Here is a 25,010-nt window from a genome sequence, read left to right on the forward strand (position 1 = left end):
TATGAATGAGAAGCAGAGTGAGAAACACCAAGGGATTCTGAAGAATAAGTAAAGGCTAAGGGTGTCTGGCCTAGACCTGGTACAGAGGAAAAGAATGAGAAGGTCTGGCCCTGGGAAAAGGCCGTATTACTAACTGAAGATCATTTTATAAATGAAACTCCTAATATTCTCAATCTTCTTGAAAACTCCTAACTCCATAGACCATAGTGTTTAGGATTAGATTGAAGCTCCCATGCTGCCTTTTCCAGTGTGGGCCTAGTGTTTTGGAAAGACTGCATTTTCACACCAAAGAGATGAGCAAAATTTTGGATCTGCTGCCAGAGATCTCAGAGTCTGAAGATGCAAAAGAGTACTGGAGCCTATTTCCTGCTCTTCTCTTTTGTAGACTCAGGCCATAACAAAGCTTCTGTGTTACGTGAAATTACCTTTCTTTGTGAACTCATGAACTGACCTAAGAGGCCTTTTCACTCCGTCACCTTTGTTCAGACCATACAGTTGGTTTTAAAGCACCAGGAGTGCGCTACACAAAGAGAAATGGGTGAGCGGTTGTAGGAAGCTGCATCAATGGAGGAAAGCCCCTCATTTTTTAAATAATCTGGTGAAGGTAAAATAAGAAGAAAAAAAAAAAGCTTTTAGTATGTGTAAGAGATGTATTCACCTTAGCTTTGCATAAAATGCATGCATTTGAAGGCTGTCATGTTTGCCAGGATTGCCAGAGACATCCTCACAGGCCTCAGGTTGTACACTATATCTTCAAAACAGTAAAAGCTGGCAGGTCAAATTCCAAGGACCTCCTCTTATGGAAGTTGCAAAGCAATACAAATTAACCCATTTGCAGCAGAAGTGCTAAGTCACAGCCTGAAGCAGTGATTGAGCACCTGCTGGGAAGGCAGGGCCAACCCAGGGGAGCTCAGCTGCATGCAATGCACCTGAGTGTCTGGAAGGAATAGTGCCAGGATCTACCCCTTCCCAGACCTTACTTAAGGGTTGGCAGGGGAGGTAAGGGTATTTTGCTGGAGATCCCTGCCTATCTGAGGACTTCCAAAGGTACGCAGTTTTTTTCCTTTGTTTTTGTGTCTGCAACTGCTGCATTTGGGCTTGTTCTCATTTGCTGCAGCCAAAGGCACCCTTCCATTTGCTGCTGTGTTTCCTATCATGCTATAGCATTGCACCATTCATCCTTGTTACACTTATCAGGCTACAGTTTATTCTTACTCAGACCTGAAGATATTTACTGGTTCTCTGAGCTGCTACATTTCTCATTAAAATTAAGTATGTTTGTAAGTGTAACAGGAACGTTTCTGGTATGCCTGCCATGCAATGAGAAAACGAACTGGGATGACAACATTAACTTTCTGTATAGTACTATATACAGCTGCAGAGGCAAACTGTCTAGCAGTGCATTCCTGAGCAAAGAATATCAAGCAACAACAAATGAAGTCACAGTAGGAAAAAGTTTGTATATACAATAGTGTTTTTAATTGTTTCCTGTGCTTTAAAAAATGATGAAAACAGAATGTGAAATATAAAAGGCATTATATTTTACTTAGCATTAAGAAAAAATACTCTGGACTGATCACATGAGATCCCAAGATTAAGACTCAGAACTAGTAGGTTAAAAACTCTGCCAAAGCCTAGTAGACTAGTTGACAGGACTCTTTACAGACCACCTTGTATATTGATGTTAAATCAGTTACAGTCTATGTAAGAATTTTACATGCCTTACCTGTGAAACTGTGACTATATCCTAATTCTGTTCGCTGTTATGAAGTCAAGCACTTTAATTTAGTGCTGCAGGTTATCAGAGACAAAACAGAATGAAAAGTACTATATTATTTCATTACTATCTGCAGTGGGAACACAATCACCAATCCCTCTGACAAAGTCTTCTAGTCAAAGGAAAAGGTTTAAAACTATATCTCTATTGAGACGTTATCAAAAGTGATTGAAAGTTGTAAGTTACTGCTACTCTGAAATGATATCCCTGTCATGGGTTGGGCTGAGGGAGCCTATACATTACAACCCAAGGGAAAGAAAGGCTGGGGGCAAGGAAAATAAATAAATAAAAATAAAAACCACACACACAAAAACCAAACTATCACTGCAATCTGAGCACCAATTATCAAAACAGCTCTGCTTAGTCACCCTCCAAAGAACAGCATGGCACAGCTTGAGGCAAGAGAAGATTTATCTGATCCCGAGAGTTTCACTTTTCCTGCCCTGTGTAAGCAGAGACAAAACACTTTTATCCCCTTCTGTCCTGATCCCTTGGCCTTGCAAGCCGTTAGAGCAACAGCAAACCGAACTTGTGAGGAACACACAGAGAGAAGGAAGAAAGGCGTTATTTTGTTACCAGCGATGCTGATTCAGCACAACGCTGGCTGTGTGTTAGAGCTCGAAGCAATCAGCCCTTACAAAGGGAGTCAGTGCATTTTTACAGAAATGCAGCAAGCACAAAGGTTCAGCATGGATGGCAGGCCCAGGAAGATGATTCTAGAGGCCTACATACCTTGTAGGTATGACTTAAAGGAGAAGTTTCCAGATAAATGTACCAACCTTCCCCAGTACCTATCTGCTGAAGTACCAGTGAGTGGTTTGAGGCCCACCTTGAAAACCTCAGCTGATTCATAACACTCCTAGGTTTTCTTACATGAGGCAGATATAGGGCCTTATGTCTGTTTGGTATAGAGATTTTCTCCTATGCATTTTGTCACACAGGGTGGCAGGATTAAGCGTGGACTTTCAGGACAGTTCCCAGTCTTTCCCTAGAAATGCTGTCCCATCTGCTGGAATCCCTAGGCACCCAGGCATCAAGTTTAGCTCAGGCTGGGCACAGGGGTTTATGCTTCTCCAAGGCTATCTAGCTCAGATAAAAGTAGCTGCTGACAGCAGAAGGTTGGTAGCTTGGGCTTCCCTGTTAGAGCCTTCTCCAGCTAGATTGTAATGTTATGCCACAACAAGCTGATGCTGAGTATTGAGTCTAACTATAGGCAGTATAGACATGGGGAGAAAGAGACAGGCACTTACTGGAGGGTGCCTCTCATACTGAATACATTTCTTCATCTTCTGGTAACTGTAAGGGTAGGAGCAAAATCATGTGCAAAAATTACATCTTCCTGACACTTGTGAGTGGTTCTCAGGGTCCAATAAGAAGGTCCTATCTTTCCAAAGGCTTAGTGCATCTGTTATCTTTAGAGCATTCCACTGCAGCATGTCATGGCAAGTACTCCAGCTTGTTCTAGTGTTCTCTGTTAAAGTAGTCTTTTCTCCATTTCTATTACATTGCATCTGTCATCTTTTGGCTGTCATCTCTTTACCCAAAGATGGGTGCGTCCACCAGTAATATCCATGAATGGGATTCATTTCTGCTCTCATACCTATCCCCATAGACGTGAAGGCAGGCTGACTGCTGTAGTTGCTGAAGAACGTTTTAGCTGAAGAACTTTACAATTGAGAAAATCTCATTTTTAAAAAGTAAAAATACTGGATTAACATCTCCCTTAACCTGTGCTGTGTGTACCACACACCTAGCTAATAGTGTATTTTAAAAACAAAGCAGGTACAGCTTGTACTCACTGAGACCAAAGCAAAGTTGTGTTATGATGCCAAACTCTTCCTCATAGTATTGCTTTCCTGTGTCTCTCTGTGTCTGGAGAATTATATGCTACATAATTATTCAGCCAAGAGGCTCCAGCACTAACCAGGCAATAATTACAGCTGCTCATAACTACACAGTAGGCTTGCATTTGCAAGTCTGAAGAAAAGGGTATTATCGTTAGATTGCCACAAGATCTTCATTTCTGTTCAATTTATTTATCTTCCTCTAATTAAATATTAAGTCTCTTTAAGTATATAGGAAGAAATATGTATCTAGCATAGTTCCTTTGCCTGGGCTCCGAAGCTGGTGGAATACTGATGTGAAGGCTTTAGCTACTGTTTTTATTATATTAGCTAGTGGGTTTTGAATGTGATCTCCTGCCAAGTTTCCTGCTGTGTGTGTAAGCTCCCTGCCATGCACATATGAAAACACTATTAATTACCCTAAAAGGGGCTTTCCTGCAATAGGAAAGATACCTGATCAAGAACTGTAAGCTCAAGTCATTTGGGAAGAGTTAACAGGACAAAGCCCACAAAGGCTAGAGCAGAATACCTTGCAGAAGAATGTCACATTTCCAGACATATGAATGGTAAGAGGAGTAGCAGAGGCTGGTAGAAAACAGAGCTAGTAAAATGAAAGAAAATCAAGAGAGGGAAAATGCAGGCTAAATGTGAGGCAGATACCAACAGCAACTCTCTCAAAGATGAGACAAAATGTTCCTACAGCTTTTCTACTGAGAATGTTTTAGGTCAGTCTGGAGCACTCTTGAGAAGGTGTTGGATGTTTTTGTGTCAAGCTGTTGAAGAGATCTTGAGAGATACACTGTGCCCAATATCTGAGATACTCTCCTCAGCATCCCACTGTCCTAGGTGGGATCTGAAGGCAAAGCACTGATGATATGTACAGTGCCTGCCCATCACAAGCTAGGCCAGGTGGAAGCTGAAGTTGCCAGGTGTGCAGTGGTGGAGCTCCAGGGCTCCCAGCTGCTGACTCTCATTGGCTCTGTGGTGAGTGCTTCATTACCCACCTGCAGCCAGTGCTGGCTGAAAGCCATTACGACCTACCTTAATTCAATGTTAAATCCAGCTTGAACATGGATAGTCCACTCGCATCGTGCGTTCAGTGGGTAACTCTCCAGCAAAATCTGACCTCTAGGAGCCTGAAAAACCTGTCCACACCCTGGGGAGCAAAAGAAGAAAAAAAGCTGTGTGAGGAACCTTCATATTACAGTTGAAGAAAATACAAGTGGGAACTACATCGGAATGAAAAGATAGGGTGACTTAGGAAGATATCACTTTCTCACATTGCAGTAACTAAAGTAATAGAACAGGCACACAAAGGTTATAAGGAATCACGATTCTACTAGAAGTATTGTCTACATTAAGACTGACCCAAGAAAATTTTACTTTGTTGCTTCTGCCTGCTTTGCAAAGCTGCCCTATGATACTATTCCATATAGCATTTGCCCCATTCAGGTTTATACCATCTCCAGCTCACAAAACTTTGGATAGATCTTATGTTAACCTGCGTAATCACTGAAGCTGAGTAAACTGGTGGAACATTGCCAAAGGTGTAATGAACACCTGAATTAGTTCTTCACAAGGAGACATTTGGAAGAAAAAGTTCATCTGTTCCTACAGGGTGTATTCATTTGCCCTCAGGATTCACCACATCATCCTCACAATTTGGATGATGGCATGCCAATGGATACATGGAATCACCAGGACTTCACCTTGCTGTATAACATGCAGCCCTCATCCCTTCTCTGAGGTTCATTCCTATCCTTCCTCTCCTCCTGTCCTCCTCTGTCAGTGTCACTCAGCTTTGTACCACAAAATCTACCTCAGTGCCCACCAGCAGTTGACAGGACAAAGGACTCCAGCCACTTCTGCCCAGTCTAAGAAAGCCATCAGGGAAAAAGGACCTGAACAAACAAGCAGACAAGGTCACATATGGAGGAAGCAATCTTCATGGCCATCCTGCATCTGCCCCAGGCAGCTGTCCAGGGATAGTTGTTCTAATTCCTCATCTTGGATGCTGAGTGTTTGTATCCCAAAGAGTTCTTTCACCTTATGTAACCTTCCCCTTTCCCCAGCTATAAAATATGGCTGATAGAATTTTCTTCTGTGGAACAAGGAAAGTTATGTAGCATTTTCTGCAGAGCCTTCTGTGATCTGTAAATGAAAGTGCTAGCAAAATGCACAGTTAAGTGATTATGCACCACACAGAGCTCATTTCTCAGTTTCTGCTTTCCTGACTACGTTTTTTGAATGGAGACTTGCACACCACTACATTCTCCAGTAAACCTTCTGTTGCTTTGCTGGGGATGAGTCTGTAAATGTGAGTCAGAAACTGTAACTGAGTCTAATAGCTCAGCAGAACCAAGGGATCCCAATGGTCTCCACACCACAGATAACTAGGATAACAAAAAGACAAATGATGCAACAGGTCTCTGTGGCAAATCTCTCACTTTGTTTTAGCTCCTTAGTTCAACATAGAACCCTGCCTTCTCCATTTATTTCCGAAAAGGAACATTATATTTTTAAACAACAATGCAGGACTAATATTCCCTACAGAAATAGTGGATTTAATGCTTGCCCTAGGGCCTGTCTTCCCCTTAGGAAAAGAGGGAGACAGTGACCTGATTTGCTGAAGTAGCAAGCATCCACAGTTCCCACTGATCTTAGTGCCTGCAAATCAGTCCTGCTGCATCTCATCTATGGGGAGACGTGAAAACTGAGGGTCAATTGCTCCTCTTTCTTAAGAATTAGTTGCTCAAATGAAACACCTTTTGTTCGTTTACCCTCAGTTACCCCTAATTAAGCAGGACCCAAGGAAAGAGAAATGCTGCTCGGAGCTGTTCTTCCTAAGTGTTTCATCCTCCTCTGTGGCTTGCTTCATTCCTTGTGTAAAAAGCAAGGATTAATGACTGTGCCTAGCAGCCACATTACGATTCAGCAAAGCTGGCAGGATCTGTTGTGGTGCACATGATAATGCTCCTTCCCACAGCAAGGAACGGGGCCTTGTGCTGCCGCTGGCTCCTGCCTCAAAAGCAACCTGGGACAAAGCTGCTAGAAATCTTCAGATGCTTTGACAGAGGGGTTGGATCACCTCAAAGAAAGTTTCCCTTTCGCTCCAAGGGCCTTTTGAGTTTGCTGTGCCTTTAGCAAAGGGAAGCCAAAGAATTGGTGCAAAGAGATACTTGTGTGCAAGGCATACTAAATGTGCTTTTCTGTTTGCAGTGGTACAGCCTGACCTCTCTGAAGGAAACAGGCTTGGCCAGCAAAGCAGGTGGTCCTGAGGCCAGAGAAGGAACCATTCAATGACTTTCTCCAAAAGAACATTCTCAGGTTTTCTACCCCTCTCCTCTGCACAAAGTACCTGTGAACAGATCTGTGCTCCTCTATCTCCAGCCCTTCTCCCAGAGGTTAAGATGATTCCCCAGACCAACAGTTCAATCATCTGTTGATCAGGAGTCCTTTCTTTCCATTCTGAATTTGCAGGAGTCCTGGAAAGCTCTCAAGAATAATTTACATCCTAAACACAAACGCTGGCAAACGCTGCCTCATTTACAAAAAAATAATCCACTTTGGCAGGCTGTCAACATCCTTGTTCCGTTCCTGTTCCTGAAAAAAGGCAGCTTTCAGGGCTGCAGTGAGATTTCCTCTGAGGTTTGTTACTAACAGAAAACAAAACAACCCGAGAGGCCTCTGAGTTCCTGCCCATAAAGACCCGTGGGTCTGTGGAGGGAGAGGTCCTGAGGAGACCTCCCGTAAGAGCTCACTACCTCCCGTTCCAGTGCCACAGCAGCAGTGCTGGGCTCCTTCAAAGGTCAAACAGGCTGAGTGCAGAATGGCAGCAGAAATGCTTCTGGTGTTCACAAACAGGCTGATATGAGAAAGCAGCTGCCACTGTCACACCTGGTTGCTACCTGATGCTTATGGCTGGCTGGTGTTACAGGAGACACGTTATGCTGTAAAAGTAGCTACTGCCACAGGGACCACATTCAGACAGCAAGCAGAGAAAAGATGTTGGGTAATGCTGCTTCCTTCTCTGCTTTACTGCTTTGAACTATGTGAAAATCTGAGCTTGAGTGTATGGTGCAGAGGAAAGGGTCCAGCAGGAGATTATTTTTTCCTCTGTTTTTAGATTCTAATATGTCTTCTAAGGGATGACAACCCAACCTAATACCCAGACCCACTAGGAAATGTCCTAGTACCCGACTGTCTCCATTTAGTGCACTGTTATTTCCTAATGGCTCCTCTGTAGTTGTCCTAGTTCTCTTTGACTCTTCTACACCATTTATTATTATTATTTTATTTTTTTTTACCAAACAGCCATTCCTTTTGCTGTTCTTCAGCCGTGCCTGCACGCTATGCCAGCACATGTACAAAAGGCACAGCCCCACCGCTCGGCCCGTGGTCGCCCAGCCACCTCAGCACACCTGCCAGCTGCCAGGAGCCGCTTCAACCACCGTGCCGTCGGGACCGTGACCGCGCTCCCACCTGCGCGCCCGACCCACGCGGATCGCGTCCCGCCGCCGCCCGTCCCCCCGAAGCACCGGGAGAGGAGGGGCGCCTAGCGCCACCAAGCGGCCACCTCCACTGTACTGCAGCACAGCGCCCTGGGGCCGCCTGAGGGGAAACGGTAGGCTGGCGGCGCGGCGCGGCGGGGTCCCTGCAATGCCAACTCCGCCACTCCGCCTCTTCTCCGGGCACGGGGTAGCGAGGTGTCAGAGCGAGAGGAACGCCCGTGTACGGAGGAGCCCACCCGCTACGGCCAAGTGCGGAGCGCCCAGACCCGGGAGCGGAACACGAGGCGGGGGCCGATGCTACGCGGCACCGCGAGGGGGAGGCAAAGGGCCGCGCTGCCGGGGAGGGCCGGCCGGGCACTGCCGGCTGCCCGGGAGAGGAAGATGCCTGCCGGCAGCCCGGCCCTGCCGCGTGTAACTGGGAAAGAGAAATTGTGAGAGGCGAAGGCTGGGGGCGGCTTGTCCTCAGCCGAGGGACAAGGGAAGCGTGGGACCGGCTGGTAGGAGGAGGTGAAAACTTGCAAAGCGGAGGAAGACTCGCGAAAGCAGCGCCTGCCAGAGGGGCACCCATCTCCATTTCACACCGCGCCCACCGAGCCGGGTATGCGACGTGCAGACCAGGGCCTAGGGGCAGCTCTGCCCGATAGTGGAGGCCACTGCTGTTGTGCTGTAGGGAGAGGTGCGCGGCACAAATCCCGCGGCTTCTGTGGTTGCGTTCCCTTGCCTTCCTTGATTTACTGACACCCGGCTGCCGGCAGGATGCCCGGAGCAGCCCACCAACTTTCAGATGTGATCCAGCTACAGGTACCAGGGAGGTGACTCCTCCTCCTGTCTCCAAAGCACAGCATCTCAGCACATCTGCTCCAGCAACTCTTGTGCTGTCATTCCCAGGCTGCTGCTGGCAGCCCCCTGGGCCAAATCCACATAGCTATGAGCTGTGAGCCAGCACCCGTAGTGGGCATGGGCTGCTTTCTAGCCATGCTGCCACTGCGCGCCTGAGCCTACATAGGAGCTCCAGAGTTATCTGCAGACATGGAAGATGGAGGAGGGCAGCACAGGAGTTTGCTTTGACCACAACTGTCCTGTCTGCTCCTCTCTGAGTGGAAGCAGCAGCAGCAATATCTTCCCACCCCACCCTGACAATGAAGTACCCAGAATCATCCAGATAAGCCTATCTTCTCGGTGCCACACTACAGCCCTCAAAGGAGAAACCTGTAAGAAAAACAGACTGTCCAAGCTGTATGAAAATTCAGCGTTGTTAGAACCTCCTAACAGACTGCAGTGCAACGCTGTATTTGCTTTAATATACAAGCTGGCCAAGCAGGCAGAAATATATGATAGGCCACCAATCTATTCAGGATTAGATGAACTAACGATTCTTTCTTGGCTGCTTTCAAGTGCTTGGGAGCTTTAGAATGGATGATTCTAAAGGCCTCCTCTAAGAGCAAAATGGCCTTTAAAGCTGCAGCAGAAATGCTAAGTCACAGCCTGAAGCAGTGATTGAGCACCTGGTAGGAAGGCAGGGCCAACCCAGGGGAGCTCAGCTGCATGACTCACATGAGTGACTGGAAGGAATAATGCCAGGATCCACCCCTTCCCAGACCTTATTTAAGGATTGGTAGTGAAGGTGAGGGTATTTTTTTGGAGATCCCTGCTTACCTGAGGCTTTGCAAAGGTAAGCAGTTTTGCTTTTGTTTTTGCGTCTATGGCTGTTGTGTTTGGGCTTGTTTTCGTTTGCTGTTGCTTAGGATTGATTATGCCACCTCACTGCTACTATTGTACTTTCCATCACATATTACAAAAGTGCAATCAGAAATCATGCTGTAAATTGCAAGGGACTCAATTTATCAACTTCTGAAGGCCAAGGCTGAGTAAACCCTCCTGCTGAAGCGTGGATCTTGCTGTTTAAAATAATTATTTTGTTTGTTTTTACCTCCTGAACTGTCAGGGGCTGTATTGGATAGGAAGATAGATTAAATTGTTGCTTTAATGTCTGTGACTTGAGGTAAGATAAGCCTCAGGTGTGTGGAATAATGGACAGAAAAGAATAGGAAAAGTAGACTCTACTTTTATCCCTTTCAGTAAACAGAAGTGAAAGAGACAGTTGATCAAAATTGAGAGAGGGCTGGTGAAAGACTGTACTTTCACCCATGGGAAATTAGTAAAAGAAACGCTTGTCTCCAGTTGTTTATGAAACTTACTATTAAAAGATAGTATTAGGACCAACAGCTTAGCAAAATAGAATCAAGAGGGGCTTTTGTGTGCCATTTGAAAAAAAAACCTTCAGCCATTACTAGCAGGACATGGAAAACCCTGTGTTTTCTAATGCTGCCTTGGAGTGTGATGGAGCAGCAAGAGGAGGGTAGTGCCTAGACTTCTTGGGGCTGGTTCTGCAGCCCAGGGGTAGAGAGAGGACAGAGAAGTGTTCTGATGTAACTGCTGCCCCTGTAAATGTTTATGCATTGTTGAAGTCCTCTGGAGAATTAGTCATGCTCACATATGTCTGCGAAATGCAGAGACCAGGAGATCTTCAGAGTCACAGTAGTTAAAGTTTTAAAACAAGACAAGTTTAGTAGAGTTGCAAACTCCCATGGCTTGGGGCCCAGGCCAATCCCCAGCAGGCAGTCCTGGGGAGGGAACTTTTCCCTGCTATAGGGAAAAGTGCTCATCTGCTCAGTGCCCACTGCTGCTGCGCTTTACGAAGGTTGTGGTAGCAAACAGCTGGAAGGGCACAGCAATGCTCTGGCTCCGTCCCACTGTGCCCTATCCCTGGCTTGCCTCTGCCCACATAGGACACTTACTCATGCAGTCCCCTCCATACCAGCCAGCTCTGCACTCAGCGCAGTAGATCCCTTTGATGTAGAAGTCATCGAGTGTTCCTCCCCAGGAGCCGTTACGGCATGACTTGCAGTTCTCAAAAATGGTGCAGCCTGAAAGGAGAGCCACTGTGTCAGAGGAAAGCCTAGGTGAATTGCCTTAAGATAAGAGGAGCGGCTGTGCTCTGTTCTGCACAATAAATGCCAGCAACATTAGTGACTGCTGTGATGCTGACAGCTTCCCAGCTGTGAACCATACCCAACCTCCACCCCCAAACCCTAGGCAGCTTGGACTTCAAGATCTGGAGCCGAGCTCTTTGACTGGCCTGAGCCTCTAAATCTCATTGCTTCAGCTATAAATGCCTCTCAGGAGTCTAAGTGTGCATGCTGGTGCACGTTGGGCCCAGCCCCAGAAGTTCCAATGTCTTCCAATATGGTCCTGTTTTCTGCTTTCCTCTCTTGCTCTGCCCTTTCCTCACTAATCAGGCTTCTGATTATTCCTCCCTTCTCACCTTGAGGATGCACTTCAGCCCAGAGCACCTATGAGACATTCCTGGTGCGGAGCTAGCTGCGCCATCACTCTTTGGCAGCTGCCAAGACTGCTTGAGAAGTTCTAAACAAGGACAGCACTTCTGGTAGAAGAGTTCCTGGTAGGAGATGCTACCTGCTGCTAGAGTGCCTGGCCAAGTGCCCATTACCCTCAATGCTCAGCAGCTGTCTTCACACGACTGCAGTGTGACAGTAAGCATACCTGGGTGTATTAAGCAGGAATCGCACTCGTTCTCCTCGTTCCTGCAGCAGGGAATGGTGTAGCCCACTTTTTCTTTCCGTCCTGGACAGACGCACTCGATTTGGTCGTACTCACAGCATTCCCGGCACATGATGTTCCACTCTGCCCCAGGGCAGTTCTCATTGATCACTGTGTACTCTACAAGTGGGGAAAGAGAGGAAGGATAGAGGGGACAGAAAAAAATCCATTATTTGGCAAGGACTGACAGAATCTGTTACTCAGCAGTTTGTCAGATCATGCATGGCAAGATGTTTTCCTTGGACAATGTTCCCTGCACGGGAAACTATATGGTAACCTGTGGCCAGAATACCAGTTTGGTTTGGGTATCTAAAGGACCCACAGGCAGTTTTGCAGGGTCAGACAGAGGAAGTATATATAGAAAATTAAGGAATATATTTGCTTCATTCTTTTCTCTTTAAGGCCTTCCCTTCATATCTGGAGATTAGATCACATGAGAAACTCTTCTTCAAATCTGAGGTCTGATTTATGGCTTTATATACGTGTAGATTATTTAAACTACAGTGCCATATTTTGCTCAGTTTGTGAGTTTGCTGCTCTCAAACAGGAAGGAATGTCCAACAGGAAGGGGCAGCTCCACAGATGGGCTGTAGCCAGTTTCAATCCCTGTTTTCGCTCAGAAGTATGCAGTGTCATACACAGTTTCATTGCCAAAGAAAACTAGACTTCTCATTATTTTAAAGGTTAATTCTGTCAGGCACTTCTGATACTGTAACATTATAAATGTTGTGGATTTTTTTTTTTTTTTTTTTTTTTTTTTTTTTTTTTTTTTTTTAAGCTAGCATAACCTTATTTGCTGATATTTAAGCTATCCTAGACACATCCTCTTAGGAAAGGGCACTGTGATACTGTCCAAAATTGCACCTGGAGATAAGTGCAGCTCCCACCTTCACTGTCTGCATGCTGTCTCAGTTCTACAAATGGAAATCTAATGAACGCGTGGGGCTGTCAGCATGTCTCTTACCCAGCTGACAGGCCTGACGGCTGCTTTCATGGAGTGCCATGGTAAGAAGTGTGAGAGCAGACTAGAAAGATGAGACATGAAGGAAACCTGATGAGACACTTTATTTCTTCTTCTCACTCCCTTCCCTCACCCTCTTTTTCTGTTTCTATTGTGTTTTGGTAACGTCCTGATTTCTTTTTTTTCCACTCTCAGTAACAGATCTGCGTTGCCATTGCAGCAAGCCATATTTCTGTAAGTCACAGCACTCTCCCATCTTTCATTGAGCCCCATACCCTAATTACCACATCTACCGCAGCTCCCTGACAATAAACTTTGCTGCTCTGCCTTCCTTGATTCTTCACAGACTCCCAAAACCTGGTTCCTGGGATCTTATCTTTTCACTGGTGACATTTGCTCCATCGAAAAGTGACCCCTGGATGTTCCTTCATTTCTTTTCCTTTGGCTGGGAAATGAGGTTACACCCTTTGCATTTCTTAGAACTGAGCCTTTCCCAGCCCATTGCAGTTCTGAATTTGGATACTAGGCTACTGTTTGTGCAGAAACCTTTATATTCCCTCCTGATCCCACAACCACTCCAAGAAAAAAAAAGCAATTAATCTGTCATTCAACAGAATTCTTTTTTTTTTTAATTCCAGTGATTAATTCTTGCATCAAAATAACCATAGTGTTTAGCAGTAATGTAGCCTTTTGCCTATAGATGTCAAGATGCTTTGCATAGCTATTTTTCCAGATAGGAAACTGAAACACAAGAGAGATGAAGTGACTTTGCTCAAGGTCTCAGAGAAAAACAATAGCGGAGCCAGGAATAAAACTCGTGCCTTCTAATTCCCAGAACAGCAGTCAATCAACTTGGTCAAGTTGGGACTTCATCTATGGCTATTACTCTCTTCTAATGAAGCAATTTATCTATGAACTGTATCTGAATCAGATTCACTAGCAAATTGATTACACGTGCCTTATTAACTTATTAGAACTGACATTCAACTTGAGCCATCTCATCAAACATGACTGGAAATAGCTGTTTCTGTGGTGTATGGGAGTGGGTATCTCACTCCTTGTTGAAGGAGGATTTCCCAATGTCTGAGCATTAAATAACATTAAATTAAATAACCAACACTCGGGAGCTTTTGCAAAGCTTGCTTCAAATTTTTTTTCAAAATTTTGAGTCACCCAACTGAAACTAGATGTCTAATTTCCCTCAAGATTGCTAAGGCTTATTAATAAAATGGCTGTATCCATTTGGACTGTAGCTGCAAGTTTCCCCAGAGACACTGCTCTCTGTAAAATGATTCAAATGCTTACAGGCAGAGTTGCATTGGGCTGACTAAGGCACGTCTCCATCCTTGCAGTTCAGGAACTGTTAAGACAATGATCAACACAACGTAACTTCCAGGTTAGTATTTCTCTGAGAGAAAGGCTGGACCATAACACCTCGAGAGCTCCTTTCCAGCATAAATTATTCTATGATTCTATGACGTGTCTTTGTATGTGTGGAGTGTGTGCATTTATTCTTATGTTCGGATCTTGTGTACACCAAAGCCAAAAGGAAGGTGTTGGGCTCAACACTTTTTGAACTGAATGGGCAGCATAAGTTGAGCTTAAGATAACGTGTGGTGCTTAAAAAAAAAAAAAGGAGCAGCAGAATTTGGCCCTTAAGGAATTGTAAAAATAAATTTGCTGTCACCTAGAAATGCAGTTTGCTCACTTCTTGCCTTTGTCTCAATGGAGACAATGAAAGCAGGCCGTCTTTTGATTTACTGTCAATTGATTTCCCTCCCAGGCTCTCAGGTACTGCGGTTTGAGTAATGAATGTAACTTTGACAGGGAAATTTATGGGTCTGAGGTTGTTGGTTTTTGTTTTTATTTTTTTTTAAGTGATCCTCTCTAGGATTCTATTCACAGACACCTTTAAATCTATTTATTCTAAAGTTTTGTATAAACTATTTTACAAGGAAATTTCTGCAAAGTCTTAATGTATCCCTTTAATAATTTTAGGATCCCTTTTGTGATGCGCATATATCTCTTGGCTGCTGAACAAAAGGTAAAATAACTCTTTTTTCCTTCAGAAAGAGGAATGCAGGAGGGAGATGCACAGAACAACACATGAGGTTGTGTTGCTGAGCCCAGTCTGGGCTGCAGTGAGGAAGGGACACGAGCCTGTTCCCCACTGCATGCCTGGGGATGCAGACATAGTTGACCATTAGCACCCCAAAAGAGAAAATCTAGACAGAAAGGTGCAGTAGGAGATTTGATGAGTGAGCAAAGTGCCAGTGGAAGATGGGATAATTGTGGTGCACTTTGTGGGCCCGACCTCCAGAGAAGGCAGGCTGGCATGTGGGAGCAGCTGTGCCTCCCAGTGTCACACAGAGTCCAGAAAGTGGTTTGACCTGATTTTTGGAAGGAGCAGGAAGAAGCTGCTTGACAACCCCTACAAAATATTTAGCTGAACACAACAAACAAGTCTGAGGACAGGCAAACAAACAGTGAATTAATTTATGGGATTTTAATGATGGAAGAAAGGCCCATTAAATCCAGGAAATAGCACATATGGAAGCAGCTCAAGACCGTGGAAACCAAGCAAGAAATAGCTGTGTGGGGAAGGCACGCAAACGGCTGGGGAGGGTGCTGTCAGAATGCCTGCTGTGCTCGGCAGCCTGGCAGAGCTTGATGCTGTGTTTTGACTCTTGCTCCAAGTTCAGCCTGGAGGAAGTGTGCAGTGGAGAAATAGAGGCAGTGTGCAACTAGCTGGTACTTCTCACGCACTTCCAGGTTTGACATCAGAACCCAGGGAGACCACCTGGTTCCTGCAGCACAGGAGCATATTTCTGATCCTACAGGCTTTCAGTGATTGATTCTGTAAGACAGAAGTAGGAGGAGATGTTCCCAGGCAGAGTCCATGTTTCCATGATCTCTATGTGGCCTTTTTTGTTGGCAGCATCAGCCCAAAGCATGTTAGAGCAAAGGCAATTCATCAGATATGCTGCCACCTCCCCTGCTCTCCTGTATTTACCTGAAGCTTTGGGAAGCCCTCCCTGCTAGCAGGCAGGCCCTGAACTTTCTCCATCGAAGCCTGAATGTGTGTGATGAGTTGCAGTGAGGAGAGGTGACGCAGGAGTGCCTGGAGAGGCCAGCTCTGTTTATCTCAGATGAGCCCATGTGAGGAACCTGCTGAATGCAGGTGAGGAGCATGCACAGAGGAACCAGGACAGAATAAATGCACACCTGATGTGCTCAACAGTGTAATGCTTCCTGACCTCCTTGTGCAGGTGAGGCCTCAGCTTCTCCACAAATCCTCAAGATTGCAGAGACAAAATGTTCAGCTTTTGCTCTTGATTTTGATTCAGTTCTGTGTTTGTCTTTGTGAAAGTGGTGCTCATCTGCCTGCCTCTGTACCATATACCTGCAGGAGCCAGTGAAGGACTAGAAGCAGGTTACTCCTACCGCTGTCACAGCTTTAAGGGGAAATACAACTTTAATCAGCTGGACTATCAAGCTCCTGCAGTCATTCACTCAATTTATGAAGTTGCAGCAAATCCGGCTTTGATTTGACTTGTCTGGCTTACCCCCATTCCTTACTTGCTCTACCTTACAGATCCCTTTTTTTGCTTTTTATTTCTGTTTCACTTTTTCAAAAGGTGCTGACTTCCTTGTTCAAAATGTGCCTAGGCTCGGCAGCCAGGTGTGCAGCAGAGGACCTTGAACAGTGGGTGATGCAGTCGTTATCTCCCTGCTGCAACCATTTCTGTTTTTCCTATCTCCCTCACAGCACACACATGAGTCAGCCATCTCTGTCCAGGCCAAACCTCAAATAATATCCTTTTCCAAACTGCAGGACCTTGGAAAGTGAGGTGATAAAAAGCCCACAAGAAATTCTTTATTAGTACTTGGGAAGGACAGCAATGGAATTTTGACAGAAATACTGTTTGAATAGAAATGTAACCTTCCAAAAGGGTATTTTTTACTGTGTCATTCTGAAAAACTGGATGTCTCCTTGGAAGATAAGTGAAGGCTCCATTAGCACTCACCCTGAAGAGTGGAGATATGTTTCTTATTCTTATGACAGTGAGTTCTAAAAGGATGCCCAAATAATAAAAAATAGCTGCAAGGATAAGACCATCTTAAAGCACTAGTTCTCAGCAGTCCAAGGTCTGCCGGAAAGGACAGTGATGAGTCCTATGGGATATGCAATGAGCCCAGTCAAATCTCTCGTTTGAAGGAAAAGCAGAGACCTACGAGGGATGGTAAAGTCTGATCATCAAAGAAAGCAATGTCTTAGAGCTCAGGGATGAAGGGAGGACTGCCAAAAGCCAAACTGAACTTGACCTTGCAAAGGAAATTGGAATAATAAAAAGTTCTTCAGCCATTTAAAAAAAAAAAAAGAAAAAAAAAAAAAAGGGAAGAAGAAAAGTGACTCTTGTGGTATAGAGGTGCAGATGACATATAAGATGGTGTTTGGACAGTGCAGTGAGTTATTAGCTTTCATCTTCAGGGAATCCTCTTATGGGGAATCTGTGAGCAAAACAGACACACACATTAATGGGTGTGAGGGCATGGAAACAAATCAAGTGTGATCCACTCATTAGTGAACTTCTAATCAACTGCAGTTTGCAAGCTGGGACATTCCAAGTAAATTAGCTTCAGTTTTAGTTTATGCTACACCGTCAGTCCTAAATATCTGGTGATTCACAAGAATGCTGCTGCCTGAAGGGTGAATCAGACAGCTCTTTGCTGTGGGACTTCATTTCAGCCCACTTGTCTCTTGTCATGGTAAATTTGTCAGACACCTTACTAGATAGGAAGGAGATTTCTGATCAAAATGGCTTGGAGCTAAGAAAATTATATAGCTCAGAACTAAGGTGAGTCGAAGCAAGCCCAGTCACACCTATTAACTCGTCTTCCACTTCTTTGGAAGAATGGCTTTTTAAGTTGCACTCATTTTAAGCTGATGCACGTCCAAGCTGGTGATGAAATCCCTTCTGTCTCTGATTTCCTATTCTCACTTTGTGCTGGCATTAGCTGGTACAAGAAGGGATCAGAGGACCGATCTGGCAGAAAACAAGTTTGCATCTTCATCCCTCCCTGCAAAAAAAAAAAAAAAAAAAGTGCTCCACAGTCCAAAAAAGAGAGCATTTCAGGACCTCATTGGGAATATGGATTTATCAAAACATGGAAGAAACTGTTTTGTAAGAACATTCGTGCCTTGGTCTGAACAGATAGAACTTCCCATCTGTTCTGTTACCTTGCAAAGATGAGTTTTCCTCTTGTGCTGCCATGTATCTATCAGCACATGGATATAACACTACTTCAGCTCAAAGAAATATAATTTCCAACTGTTTTAAAAAGTGGTTTTTATTATTATTTATTATTAAAACTGTATTGTAAATAAGAGCAGGTACAGATACATCTTTAAATTAGAGTCCATAACGGATGCCTGTCTCAATGTGTTTGTTCAACCAGCTCACATTTCACAGATGAGAGTATACCCTTTCTTATTGGATTGCCATTTATTTTTTAAGCATGATGCTCAATAACAATTAATGGCTTCTGCAGAATAAGTGAGTGTTTGAGTTTGAAGGAATGATTTCTTAAGGCTCTTATTAGGGAATGTTCAGCTGTGTAATATTTCTGAAGTGGAAGATTCTCATTTAAAGAAAAAATAGCTCCAACAGAGGTGAAATCCAGTAAGAGCGAATGTATTTTCTTTCTATTCAGGTCTGTCTCATTTTTATGGCTGCTTCAGTCTGTTTCTTATTCAAGTCTGTGTCATTGCACCAATGTGCAAGCTGGTCTTCATCCCATAAGTGCCATGCATGTGGACATTAGCAAATGAAGAACAAGAAGTGCACAGAAGAACTAGAATTTTTTAACTGGCAGTGAGAAACGTGTTGGGTGAAACTGTGGCTCTGCTGTGATAATGGCAAAGATCTCCTTTTGAATTCAGTAAGACCAAGAGAAACAGATCTCAGAAGAGAAGAGAGAGATTACTTTAAGAGGCTTTTATTGGGGCACATGGAAAACAGTGTACCCCAAACCATTAAGAATGATGGGAAGTGCAGGTCTTTAGTCCTAACCTCTTTATGCCTAAGAAAACATATTGTGTGCAGTTCTGCTCTTTTCCTAATAGGTGGCTTAAGAAGATGAAAGAGACAGTGTTGCTCTAAAAATACTTGGTTCTCCTTAAAATTATGTACCTACCACTCTTTCTTAGCAGCTGAGCTAATTAAATGAGGAGCTAAAATACATCCTTGTTTTAGCTTTGCTCAGTGTGCTTCATTTAAGGATTACAGGCCATTGCTGAATAATCGGACTGTTTCTCCCAGTGAGCCAGTTCCCATCCTTTCCTGGCTATTAGTGTGCTTTCACACAGCAGTAAGAGGGAGGTGAAAAAATGAAAGGATTGCTACAAAGCAAAACAAACCAGCCAAAGCCAGTGGGTGAACACAGAGGGAAGTCTGCTATACTGAGCAGACTGTCCACTTAATAAATGTGCATTCATTCCACCATCTTTTTTAAGTTCCAAATGTGAGGTTGTGTTGAAAGCAGACTAACTGCAGAAAGTATGTTCTCTTTAAGAAGTGCACTGAAAAACAGTCTAGTGTCTGTACAACTGGGTTCTGCTGGGTGAGGCCATGGTTAGCCTAAACTCCATCTTGTTAACAATACAGAGAATGGGTCATATAGCTAAAAGGCTAATGCACATTCTTCTTTGGCTCAGGAACTGTGGTCTGCCTAATCTTTCAAAAAACGAGGCTTTCTATTCTAGGCTTCCTGTTGTCATGCAGTGTATCGTAGCTATAAAATTCAGAAATAAGTAGTCCTGTTGCTCCTAACAGGCCTTAGGTTTGCTTCAGCGTGCTCCTACAGCAGTGCCTTTTTACGCTTGCAAGCTTCCCTTCTTAACTGGGCTGTGGTAAACAAATCATAAACTCTCAGCATTTCTGCTCTGGCAGAAGAGGAGAAAAGAATTCTTACTTCAGTAAGAAGTAATTTCGAGGTCTCCATCTGGTCCTTGGATTTCCCATATCTGTCTCAATCCACTCTGCCTACACACTTTTGTTCAGTCAATAATATAAATCAAGTGCCCCAGTGCAAGCGAAAGGAAAGCCAAGTAAAAATTATGCTTCCTATTTGTGGCATGTAGGTGTTGCTCATCTAAGAGCTATAATAGTGGCTTAATGCATATAGAGCGTTTCCAGTCTTAACAGAAAACAGGAGTGTCCATTCAGTCAGTCTATACCATAAAACCTTGGGTACCCTCAGCCAGCAGTGATACCCCCTGACTATGTCAGGCCTAGTTCTTTTCTTCTCACATTTCAGCAGCCCTTTTTTTTTTGGCAGCAAGCTGTACCATCAAAACTAGAGCCATATGGTATACGCTCCAAGTAGAAATCTGTTCCCTTCCACATTTTCTTGTACAAAGCCCTTATAGGCCTTCAACTCTCTCTAGGGAGAGGCTGGCTAGTCCATAGGACCAGAGAGATGCTTCAAGAACACAAGCATCCGCATTTCAGATCCTGCTCCAGCTTAAACCATGTTCCCCATGGCACACATCTTTCCTTGCCTTCAAAATGTCACAGCTTGCTCCTTCTGTATCCTTTTGCCATAGTCAGATTTAAATTAGAGGCCATCATCTATCAATAGTCAGAGTGTTTTAGCATCTGAAGCAACCTGACGAAAATTGCCCTAAACCTCCTCCTCCTTTGTTTTCTCCTCTGTAGCTATGAGATGGTATTTTGATCTTATTATTGGCTGTGTGGCATTGTGTTTGTTTGAGAAGGGCTGTGACGTGGTCAAACAGCCAGGACACAGATGAAATACAGAGGTTGCTACGTTACTCATCAGGCCTTGATTTCTTCTGGGGATAGAGAAGCTTATTCTGGTCAGGGAAATTACACCAGTGTGACTGGAAAGAGATTTTGTTTTTCTTCCGCTGCAGAACAAAGAACAGGTATGCATGCAGTGCTTTTAAGGTTAGAGAGCCCAGCCTTCATTGAGAGGCCTGGGGAAGAGAGTTCCATGATGGAGGGAATATCTGGGGACCTGTGGAAAATTAACAGCTGCTGTATTTAAATCCATGACCACACAACCCGTGAAGAAGTGGTGTTAGACCATCAAGCGCTTCCTTGCTGAATCTGTGTCAGACCTGGACCAGGTTGGCAGAACCCTTGCAGTTAATGTTGCTTGCATAGAAATAGTTCACAGAGACAGCAGCCGGATCTCTGAGCTCTCACCCCAAATTTTACGTAAGTGCAGCTCCAGGGGAACTGTGTACAGCCCTGGCCAAGGACTGCAGGATGTCCCCCTGGCTGCCAGCCCTGTGCCCTTGCTGATGGCTTGCCTCCCTGCCCCACAACTCTCTCCCCACCACAACTCTGGTTCCATGGGCAGGAGAGAGATGCCTGTGTCCCCAAGAGAACCATGCTGGAGGAGGCACACGCGTAGCCCAGTGGTGGGGCAGGCTCCCTCCAGGCTACACAAAGCCCAGCCTTGGGGTACTGAGGGGTCCTGGGGACTCCTGGGAGGTAGCCTTAGGGTTGAGCACGTGTAACCCCAGCTTTCCTCTAAAACAAAAAGTGAGGCTCTCAGCCTTTGTCCATGCTAGGAAGCTAAACATGTGAACTGAAGTAACCCATTTGCTAAGATTGAATGCATCTGGATGTCTCTGAGCGCATCTGGGCTCCACTTCTCTAGACAGAGGATGGAGGGGGAGGGGAAGAGAGACTGGGGAGGGTTAAGATAGGCAAGAGCACATACAAACACACATGTATTTTTAAGGAAATATGAGTCACTTGCACTTCAAGGTTATTCCAAAAATCAACTCCCAGACCTCCCCCGACTCCTGCCCCCAACTCTTGAGGCAGGCCCTGTGCAACTGGGTGTGATAAATAGGGATAAAAATTGGATACATCTGTGGGGAGGAGGCAAAGTGCTATTTTCCAACCTGCCCTGACATGCTAAGGCCACTGCGCTGTTGAGTCCTTGCCCTGGCTTGGAGCCCCATTCCTGCCGCTGTATGTGGGGTGAGAGGCTCAGAGCAGGCAGGGAGTGGCTGTCGATTTGGGATCCCCTGCCCTGTGGTCACTGACCGTGGCGCATGAGGAGCTGCTGCCAGGTGGGCAACAAATCTCTCTGCAGCAGCTAGCTGCAGGTCTGGCACCGCCTGTGCTTAGGAGTACTGGGGATCTGACGGAGTGACAGGTCACCGCCGGGACAAGGAACAGTGCAAGTGGGACAGCGGGACAGTTTTGTGCTGGTGCCTCTGGGAGAAGCTTTGGCAGCCTGTCACACGGGCCCTAAGAAGTGGTGAGGCAGGGCGCTGCAGAGCAGACCCTCTGCTTCAGCCCCCAGTAAGGTGGGCTCTGCAGCCCCATCGTTGACACAGTTTGTAGTCGTCACACGCTGCCTGCATGCCTGACATGTCCCCTGGTCTGCTGCTCCCTCCGATGTGCTCACCTTGCCAGCAGCACTGCGACCTGCGGGCATCTGGGGGCACCTGACCTCCCAGTCAGCAGCCCGCAAGATGCTGACAGCCATCTGTGCCAGCAGCTCCAGCCGCTTCCAGGTGTAAACAGCCCGCATTCGTGGACACATGACAGCAAATCTGCACTCACCAGTAAATGCCTTTAGCTTAGTCTTATCAAGAAGAAACTGAACATGCTGGCTCAGCAGAAACTGGAGCAAGGCTTGACTACAAAAAAGATTATTCTGCTTTAACAAGGCTTCCCCTTCGAAAGAATAATATTGGCAGCACTAAAGCCCAGATCGGAAACAATGTGTGGCTTTTGTTTTCTTTTTTTCCTACACTTTTTTCCTCCTTTGCCTTCATTCTTGGTGTTGGGGCTGGAGAGGAAAGTCTCTGTCTTGCCAAACTAAACAAATTACGCTTTACAATTCGGAGACTTAAATGCCTTTTTTTTATCATCATTTCCTTAGCTTTGAGTGTTGAGAAAATAAAGCAGCAGTAGGTGAAGTGATTGCATACCCTTTTCTTGATGGTCATTGGCAAACAAATCCAGCCAGTTGTTTCTCTTTAAGGCTATTAAGTTTGCCTGGAAACCATCCCTGGGCAGACCTCCCCCCACACGCTCTCCATACCAGCAAGAAATGAATCAATAAAGCAGAGCCCCTTCCTGCTATTCTTACCACCCCTGCAGATCTCTCCACTTCCCATGACAGCGCGTGAGCTCAAACCCCTCTGACCACACTGAAGGAAAGGCACTGATTCGGCCGTGCCGGGAATGCAGACGCTCACTTACAGTACCTCTCGGCAAGCAGGAGATGAGCAGGAGCTGGAGGAGGGTAAGTCCTATGTGTGTCCAGGGGGCTCGCTCCATACTGCTCAGGCCGGTGCAGCGGTGTGACTGCTCAGGAAGGGAGAGCAGGCAAACAGCTTTTACTGGGACCTCACCAGCTCCAGGCTGCAAGAGATCTCGGATTTCAGACCTCGGCTGGCTCCCATCCTCACCAGAGGGGAACTACCTTCAAGAGACTTCTCAGGCGTCCAGAAGCACGACGTCACCCCAAACCTCTCCAACTTCTGCCTTAACCCTTTCTGAACTCTGGCAGCCGATTGCCTTTGTGATGTGTTTATTGGCTTTTAGTGTTCAGCTGTAAGGGAGCAATTTTCATTGTAGAAAGAAAGATACTGTTATGAGGGAAGAAACAGAAATATGAATTTCTATTCATGAGTCATTGCTGTGGATAAGCTGAAGTTACAGATGTCTCCAGAAGGAGGCAAGCTTGGTGTAAGCTCCCTCTGGGCATGCAGGGCTGGTGTATCCCCAGGGTGCTGCCATCGCATGGGTGGGTGTCCAAAGGGATTCCTGGCCCACACTCCCATGACTGGACAGCCCTACTAAGTAACACATGTGCCATTACAACAAGCTTAAAATAGCTCTGCTTCCTTATGGTGGACCAGATGAATGAATGAGGCTTGCTAAGTGTTTGCTCCACAGTGGATGAAAACCGCAGAACACCAAAGGAATCACTTGGAATACAGATGCTTGAGTTAGTCAGAAGCTTTTTACAAAGCCCATTTCTGTGAGAAAATGCAACTTTGGCAAAATTGAAATGTTTTGTCAGAACATGCTGATATTGAGGAAATGTTCAATCCAAACAAAGGAGACCATTGCATTTGGATTTTATCTCTGCGTCATGTTTCATTTTGCCTTTTCTATTAATAAGCGCTACTGATTTTATCTGGTCACATATTTGTTAACTTTTTTTTCTTATGTTTTTTCTTACAGTTTTTTCAGTACTATCCAAAGGAAACATTGCATGGTTCTAAGACAGACTTTCTCAATTTCATTTCTGTAGCAAATTTGCCGAACTTACATATATTGTGAAGAATAAAAAACAAAATATTGGCATTTTTTATGGAGTAGAAACTGAAGTATCTCAAAGGCTTTAACAAATACCTACAGATGTTTGTAAAGCTCATAGGCATGTTGAGCAACCTCAAAAATTCGTGAGCAGTAGCCAATGGAAACCTTGAGTAGTTTACTGCAGTGGAAAATCCATTATGCCTTCAGGTGGTCTTTCATGGGATGAATTCCTTTATCCAGACATCTCTCCAGGTTATCTTTGTCTGCCTCGCAACCTATTGATTTTTAACTGTGAACAGTCTTTGTAGTGTTTGAACATCTTCCACATAAACCAATGCCAAAGTATTTGTGCCTTTTCTAAATCTCTTAACAAAGATTCAAACAGTAGGCAGCGAGGCTGCTGATGTTAGAGACCGTGAGACAGATACCATGATTTTGACCATTAAGGCACGTAGAACATGATACTTAAAGGGTATTTTGCACTTAGCTGCTGTTTGACTTGCTGCATGGCTCCAACAGTGGAACTGATGCTAAACAAAACCTTCTTTCAGGGAATGCCCACCTGCTCTATCTGCAGTGTGGATGTCTGTTCCACACTGCCATGGATCACCTTCTCATGCTCCTCTTTCTCTGACCTTGGTGCTCATAGATGTCTTTAACGCATTTCTTTTGCTCCTTCTCTGCCTGTCTTTTCTAACTCCATAGGAAGCTGCAAGTGGTGTCCTGACAAGCTGACTAAAGCTTTCCCCCATATTTTCCTCTGAAATTTCTCTTCTTTCCTCCCCACCCAGGCAACTGCTACTAGCTGCTCTCCTCTGTGTTAAGAAAAAAGCTAAGTCTGCAAAAATAGATGAAAACAGAGGCCTCTTACCTCTTTATAAAGAAATGCAATTTTTAATGTCTATGGAATCATAATTAGTTTATTTTATAGCCTGTATTTCTAATAAACAATGAAATTAATTAATGTAG

The 25,010-nt window shown here is 44.9% G+C and overlaps 1 protein-coding gene across 2 annotated transcripts in view; it reads right to left on the reverse strand.

The window, feature by feature from the left end:
* PAMR1 (peptidase domain containing associated with muscle regeneration 1) overlaps positions 1-23,201 on the reverse strand; it is a 54,021-nt gene extending 30,820 nt beyond the window's left edge. For both annotated transcript variants that reach the window (XM_042814595.1, XM_042814593.1), the window contains exons 1-4: positions 22,979-23,201; positions 11,697-11,873; positions 10,931-11,059; positions 4,663-4,777 (exon numbers count right to left, since the gene is read on the reverse strand). In XM_042814595.1, the coding sequence (XP_042670529.1) occupies positions 4,663-4,777; positions 10,931-11,059; positions 11,697-11,873; positions 22,979-23,051 (494 nt within the window). In that variant the 5' untranslated portion in view covers positions 23,052-23,201. The remainder of the gene's footprint in view (positions 1-4,662; positions 4,778-10,930; positions 11,060-11,696; positions 11,874-22,978) is intronic.
* Positions 23,202-25,010: the final 1,809 nt, after the last annotated feature.

This window comes from Centrocercus urophasianus, unplaced genomic scaffold, assembly GCF_019232065.1.
Source record: "Centrocercus urophasianus isolate 14NV4802_14NV808 unplaced genomic scaffold, USGS_Curo_1.0 seq_14, whole genome shotgun sequence".
Classification (NCBI taxonomy): domain Eukaryota; kingdom Metazoa; phylum Chordata; class Aves; order Galliformes; family Phasianidae; genus Centrocercus; species Centrocercus urophasianus.